This window comes from Kryptolebias marmoratus, linkage group LG17 (assembly GCF_001649575.2).
Source record: "Kryptolebias marmoratus isolate JLee-2015 linkage group LG17, ASM164957v2, whole genome shotgun sequence".
Classification (NCBI taxonomy): Eukaryota; Metazoa; Chordata; class Actinopteri; order Cyprinodontiformes; family Rivulidae; genus Kryptolebias; species Kryptolebias marmoratus.
Window position 1 is genome coordinate 27,109,735 of NC_051446.1, and position 7,025 is coordinate 27,116,759.

The 7,025-nt window shown below is 40.6% G+C and overlaps 2 protein-coding genes across 2 annotated transcripts in view; one reads left to right on the forward strand and one right to left on the reverse strand.

Moving 5' to 3' along the window:
- minpp1b (multiple inositol-polyphosphate phosphatase 1b) overlaps positions 1 to 4,388 on the forward strand; it is a 10,741-nt gene extending 6,353 nt beyond the window's left edge. The window contains exons 4-7 of the mRNA XM_017441657.3: positions 244 to 341; positions 491 to 621; positions 879 to 1,012; positions 3,276 to 4,388. Coding sequence (XP_017297146.1) covers positions 244 to 341; positions 491 to 621; positions 879 to 1,012; positions 3,276 to 3,529 — 617 coding nt within the window. The 3' untranslated portion in view covers positions 3,530 to 4,388. The remainder of the gene's footprint in view (positions 1 to 243; positions 342 to 490; positions 622 to 878; positions 1,013 to 3,275) is intronic.
- Positions 4,389 to 4,471: 83 nt separating this feature from the next.
- Positions 4,472 to 7,025, reverse strand: atad1b (ATPase family AAA domain containing 1b). Its single transcript, XM_017441658.3, has 5 exons — positions 7,008 to 7,025; positions 6,591 to 6,899; positions 6,456 to 6,506; positions 5,333 to 5,463; positions 4,472 to 5,251 (listed from the first exon to the last, which is right to left on the reverse strand). The coding sequence occupies exons 1-5, from the start codon at positions 7,023 to 7,025 to the stop codon at positions 5,131 to 5,133; spliced, it is 630 nt and encodes a 209-aa protein (XP_017297147.2). The 3' UTR covers positions 4,472 to 5,130.

The following is a 7,025-nucleotide window of genomic DNA, read 5'->3' on the forward strand; positions in this document are numbered from 1 at the left end:
ATCATTAAAATTAAACGAAATAAACATTTGAAATATATGAGTTTGTATGTAATGTATGAATATAATATACAAGTTTCACTTTTTAAATGGAATTACTGAAATCAATCTACTTTTTCATGATATTCTAATTTTATGACCAGCACCTGTAGACAGTAACGTGTCCCTCCTCCTCGGTGAGGACGTTGTCTTTTACTGTCTTCGATGTTGTTTTGATACAAAGTTGTCCCTCTGTGTCTCCCGTAGATTTAGTGGAAGCTGCCTTCTTCCTGTGTTCCTACGAGCTTTCCATTAAGTCCGTCCACTCTCCGTGGTGCTTCCTGTTTGATGAGAGCGATGCAAAGGTTCCACCAATAAACTTTATTCAAATAAATGAACAATACAGTTATTATAATAATAGTTTTATCATCAGTTAGAAACTGTCTTATTGTTTAAATCAAAATCGGATCAGATGAGCTTCTATGGGTATTTTCTCCCTTCTTCTTGTCTGCAGGTGTTAGAGTACAAGTCAGACCTGAAGCAGTTCTGGAAGCGTTCTTACGGTCACCTGGTCAACAGGATGTCCAGCTGTCCTCTCTTCCATCATGTCTTCAGGACGCTGGATAAAGCCGGTCGTCCTCGCAGGTGGGTGACCTCCTGACCAACTAATCAGCTGCAGGAACTCACAGACTGATCCCTGATTGGTCAGTGATTGATCCCAAAATGATCCCTGATTGGTCGATGAGTGATCCGTAACTTATCCCTAATTGGCCGATGATTGATCCCTAACTGATCCCTGATTGGTCAGGGATTTATCCCAAACCGATCCTTGATTGGTCGATAACTGATCCCTGATTGGTCGATGATTAATCCCTGTCTCATCTCTGATGTGGTCCCTTTAGAGCCACCGAGGCGGCTCCAGAACCAGCCTCCATCTTGGTGGGACATGCTGAGACGCTCCTACCCCTCCTGTCTTTGCTGGGACTCTACAAGGACCAGACTCCACCCACTGCCACAAACTACCAATCACAGCACGGTATGAAGCCCCGCCCACACCAACACTTAAACACAAAATGTAAACAAAGTGTTAAAAAATTTAAATATTTTCTTTAATGATTTAATTACAGACTTATGTAAAAATTCTAATTATATATTTATGGGATTTTTTAGTTCCACTAAATAAAAAGTAAACATGATGATGAAATTCTACTCAGAAACAACTAAATCATGGATTTAATTTGTCTGCGTATTATAAGTTAGAATTATTTTTTTAAATAATTTATAAACTCTTTGGAATACATTTGGAAAATCTTTGAAAATATCTGCACATTTTCACAAATAATCACAAAATTTCATCTTAAAATCAAACATTTTCTTTGTAGTGTTAAATCTAGCAACAAATATAAGTTCTATAAACTGCGAGTTAATATAATATATTTACTTATTTGATGAAAAGTATGATACTTAAAAACAACATAATTTTAGACAAATAAAATGCAGCATTAAAAAAATTCCAAACTTTCAAAATGAAATACAAGAATCTCAATGTTGCAATTTATAAATATTTTAAAAGTAGTTTATTACTTTCAATCTCATTTTTCTGGATCAAATTTAATAAAATGGTGAAAACACAGAAGAACTAAAAACTGCAAGATATAATATTTAGAAAATTATCAACAAGTTTGATTATTTAGTAAAATAATAATTTTTTAAACCTTTATTTTTGATTATAACATTTCCCAGAGAATAGGAATGGGAAAATTAGAAAGATTTAAGGAAATAAAATAACATAAAAAATTAATCAAGATCACTTTAATTTCAAATAAGTTCATAAAATCCTTATAAAATCTTTGAAACATAAATAATTTTAAACTTCTTTCCTTTGAATTTTGTAAAAACATATTTGCTAAAAGTTTTTGATGTTATTTGGACATCGTCTGAGTTTTATTGTGAAAGGCATGAGAGCCAAGGAGGAAGTGACGTCACACTGCAGTTTGGACACGATAGACATTACGCCGCGCTGACGGCTCGGGCTGATGAGCGCTGAGAGCGACGCCATCTTGATAAAGTAGTCTTAAAGGCGCAGGGCTGTGGTTTACATGAACGTTCATTTAAGTTCACTTTTATTGTAAAAATACCAATTATAATAAAAACATTAATTTAACAGATCATTATTATTATAAATAATCAGGTAAGTCAATTCAGAACCATATATTTCCACTGCCAGCCGGGTCCAAAGGAAGCAATAAAAGTCCACAAACAGCAACAATAAAAGGTGATAAACGATAAAAATCAGCATTTTTCAGTCAGACTACTGAGAAAAGAAAAAGAAATAAGAAATGATTTTAAAAGGATTGTGAGCAATAAGAACAGTGAGGTTTTTAGAAGTAAAAGTGAACACATGCCTTCTTTTAAAGACAAGATTATTGAGCTGATCTTTTTCCATTTTCAGCAGTTTCTGACCTTTGAACTGTAAAACTTCTGACAAACTCTTTTTAAGATGAGGAGAGTAATCTGATTACATGTTTCTGCCTGATGGTGAAGGAACTGTTAACTAAGAGTTTAAGGATTTTAACAAAGTCAAAGTTAAAATCTCTTTATTTAATTAGCCTTGGACAGAGGGGTTCCACTGCACAGAGACACAACATCCCAGAGTTCATAAATACAGAAATAAATTAATAAAATCATTAAAAACCAGCTGCAACACATGATTATTATTATTATTATTATTATTATGATCCAACCTCTGAGTCCCGTATTGAAGAACTAAACTCATTAAACAGGAATTAGTTCTCACAAACGCAGCACAATATCAAGGAATTACAGAACTGCTGAACGGAGAGGTTGAAATGAATTACTTCCTTAAGATGGCGGCGTTTTTAGCTCATCAAAAGTCAGGTGATAGCACGTCTAGAGAATATACATCATTGACTTTGAATCAGTACCGTCTCGTCCCGATGATGTCATCAGGAAGTGACCTCACTGCAGTTCGGATCAGTACCGTCTCGTCCTGATGATGTCATCAGGAAGTGACCTCCCTGCAGTTCGGATCAGTAACGTCTCGTCCTGATGATGTCATCAGGAAGTGACTTCCCTACAGTTCGGATCAGTACCGTCTCGTCCTGATGATGTCATCAGGAAATGATCTCCCTGCAGTTCGGATCAGTAACGTCTCGTCCTGATGATGTCATCAGGAAGTGACCTCCCTACAGTTCGGATCAGTACCGTCTCGTCCCGATGATGTCATCAGGAAGTGACCTCCCTACAGTTCGGACCAGTAACGTCTCGTATCTCTGCAGGTCGGAGTTTCCGGACCAGCCGTATTGTCCCGTATGCTGCCAACCTTCTCTTCGTTCTCTACGACTGTCGGCGCGGCCCGCGGCTGCAGCTCCTCCTCAACGAGACGCCGCTGCGATTTCCGGGCCTGCGGGCCGAGGACGCTCCCCTCTACCGGGACGTCCGGGCCGCGTACCGCCACCTGCTGGACGGCTGCGACTTCCACAGGGAATGTGAGGGCAGGGCTGAAAGCCGAGGGCCCAACACTGAGCTCTGACCCCCAGACCCCACCTGTCCTTCTCCACAAGGCCTTAATGCTCTAAGCCACGCCCCCTCAGAGTCAGTAACCAATCAGAGACTGATTCTGTGAAGAGGCTTTAGGTCAGTGGTGCCCAATCCTGCATGTTTTAGATGTTCCTCTGCTCTAACACATCTGATTTGAATGACTGAGTGATTAACAGGCTTCTGCAGAACTTGAAGACCTGCTGAAGAGCAGAGAAACATCTAGAACCTGCAGGATGGAGGTCCTCCAGAACCAGGACTGGACTCCACCGCTTTAGGTGGTCAGAACAGAGACAGTTCTTCTGTTAGCTGAGTTCACTTTGGATGGTTCATCCTGAATGAGTTAGGGTTAAGGTTAAGGTTCTGATTTAAAATATTTTAATTCCACAAATATCGGAACATCCAGAAGAACTTTACAGAAAAATTCCTCAAAAAATGAAAGAATCTTTAACATCTTTAAAATCCAAAATATTAGTTTTATTACTTGAAGAAGAAATGTTCAAAGGGTTTGAAACGTTTAATATTAAAGGATTTAAAGTTGATTTAAAATAAAGATGTAAAGATATTTAGTTTTATACTCACTGGATCATGTTTTCTTTAAGCTTTAACTCGTTTTTATTATCAGGTGTTGATTTTCTTCTGATTCACATTTTGGCTCCTTCACATCAAAAGCCTATTATTGTGAAAGTCTGTCATCAGTACTTCCTGTTTGGTGTCTAGCTTTTCTGTCTTCAGGGTAAAATATTTTCGCTTTATTTGTCTTGGTGCCAAATTAATTTATTTTTATTTATGGGTGCTTTAAGTTTGTCAAATGTTTAAAAAATAAAAGTTTTCAATAACTGAAACAAAACTAAGAATGTTTCTTGTTGTTTTTGTATTTTATTAAATAAAGTTTTCTTTGAATCTAGTTTTCAGTTCAGGAAGCAGAAAATAAGTTTTTGATCAGAACTTCCTGTTTGGTGGCGAATCATCAGCGAAGAAAGGATGGGATCAATAAAACGCACAAACCAATGTTTACATGTTTGTTTACTGAATACAAACAAATATTTAGGGATCAGAAATTTACAAACAATTTAAAAAAAACATTTTTTTCACAAAGAAAGGCAACAAACAAACCCCAAATTTTGATTATAAAATAAACTTTTTCTTTCTAAATATATGGGACCTTCAAAGGTTTCCAGGCTCCGCCCTGGAAGTTCTCTAAAATAAAATAATTGATCAGATCTGAATAACTTCATGATAGTAATCAATCAGTCAATCAGCTGATTGATGACTTCTGATCAGTTTGTTATTGACTGATCGACCTCACTGATTCATCTGAAAACATGTCGGCTTGAATTTTAATTCTAATAAATAATCAATAATCAGCTTCTTATTATCAGACACAGGGAAGATTTTCACAATAAGAGCTCCTCTGAGTGTTTCCAGGTCGTTGCCATGGTAACAGCAGAGGTGTAACAGTGAAAGCAGTCCCCTCAGAAACATCAGCAGAACTTTGCTTCCACAAACAGCTTCTTTATTTGTTTGTCGAAGCGACAGGAAGCAGAATCAATATCAACAGGAAGTGATGGCAGCATGGTCATGTGACCTGTGCGTTTAGTCCAAAGCGGCGTGCAGCAGCGCTCCCTGACCGCCGGCTGTCTTTGACTGCTTCATCTTTGAGACGGCGGTCTGCAGGTCAGTCTGAGCGATGGGGCGGATGGTGTCCTCCGAGACGCTGAGAGAAGACACGATGACACTAGCATGACTGTGTGCACGTGTGCGTGCACGTGTGTGAACAGGAAGTGCTGCAGCTTACCTGTCACTCTGGTTGTGGACGAAGTCTCGGACGCAGAGCAGAGCGGCGTCGCGACACATTTCCCTGAGGTCGCTTCCTGAGAAACCATCAGTCTCCTTGGCAACGTCTTTGAGGTCCACAGTGGAGTCCACCTGCAGGAGAGACGATCAGTCAGTCGATTAATCGATCAGTACGTCGATCAGTCAGAAGATCAGTCAGCCGATCAGTACGTCGATCAATCGATCAGTCAGCTGATCAGTCAGACGATCAATTAGCCGATCAGTCAGCTGATCAGTCAGAAGATCAGTCAGCCGATCAGCCGATCAGTCAGTCAGCTGATCAATCAGTCATTCGGTCAGTCAGCTGATCACAGGGAGCTGTATTTGATCAGAACCAAGAAGGGGTGGGATTCTTTCAGCTCCTTATGATTCAGCTTCAGGGGCTGCAATGAATTACGATGCATCACGATTGACTTCAGCTAATCAATAAACACTGATTTTTATGTTTTTATGCCTAATAAAGAGTGCAAAATAACCACTATTAATCCCAGGCTGCAGCATAGATGCTGACTTAATATTAACCTCTGTGTTATTTAGGATCAGGATGTCTTTTAACCCAACATTAAAAATGTTACCAGGACTGCTTTCCTCCACCTAAACAATATCACTGAAATTAGAAACATCTCGTCTGAAAATGATGCAGAAAAACTGCTCTGTGCATTTATCACATCTAGGCTGGACTGTTGGAACTCTTTATTATCTGGGAGTCCAAAAACTCTTTAAAAGTCTTCAGTTGATCCAAACTGCTGCTGCCAGAGTTCTGATCAGAGATCAGATTTCTCCAGTTTCAGCTTCTCTCCATCAGCTTCCTGTCAGATTCAGAGGAGAATTTAAGATCTTCCTCCTAACATCCAAAGCTCTCAACAACCAAGCTCCATCTGATATTACAGATCTTATTGGTCCATAGTTTCCTGAGCGCTCTGCTCTCAGACTGCAAAGACCAAACGTGTGGAAACATCTGAACACCAGACAGGAAGTTGACGTGGAGCCGTGCACATTTCCTCTGCCAGTCATTATAGATATGTCAGGAGTTTTACACACCCACAGGACACTGATCCAGGACCAGGATCAGGAGATGAACTTACCCTCTCGTTGTCCAGGATGAGTCTGAGGATCTGTTCCCTCTGCCTCACGCTCTGCAGGAACAAACATCATCATCATCATCATCCTCATCTTCAGCATCCCGCAGCAGGGATCCTGTAACCACCACTGAGACATACCGGTTGGTTGATGTGGAACCTGGTGGGCATCCGTCTCAAAATGGCAGAATCCAGGTCCTGGGGACGGTTAGTGGCTCCCATGATGATGACCTGACAGTGGTGGTCCGTGTCCAGGCCGTCCCACAGGCTCATGAACTGAGCCTTCATCATGGCTGTGGCCTCGTGGTCCGAGGTGGACCGGTTCCTCAGGAACGAGTCTGTCCACAGAGACAACTGCTGGAGACAAGCAGGTACCAGAGAGAGGACACGGCACAGGCCAACCACACCCACCACATACAGGCCACACCCACCACATACAGGCCACACCCACTATATACAGGCCACGCCCACCACATACAGGCCACGCCCACCACATACAGGTCACACCCACCACATACAGACCACACCCACCACATACAGGTTACACCCACCACATACAGGCCACACCCACCACAT

What these genes read in the sequence shown, in the direction of transcription:
- atad1b (XM_017441658.3), bottom strand. An exon ending in GGTTCCACATCAACCAACCG is followed by an intron (nt 6,507 to 6,590) that starts GTATGTCTCAGT and finishes TTGTTCCTGCAG; the next exon opens with AGCGTGAGGCAGAGGGAACA. An exon ending in GTCCACAACCAGAGTGACAG is followed by an intron (nt 5,252 to 5,332) that starts GTAAGCTGCAGC and finishes GTCTTCTCTCAG; the next exon opens with CGTCTCGGAGGACACCATCC.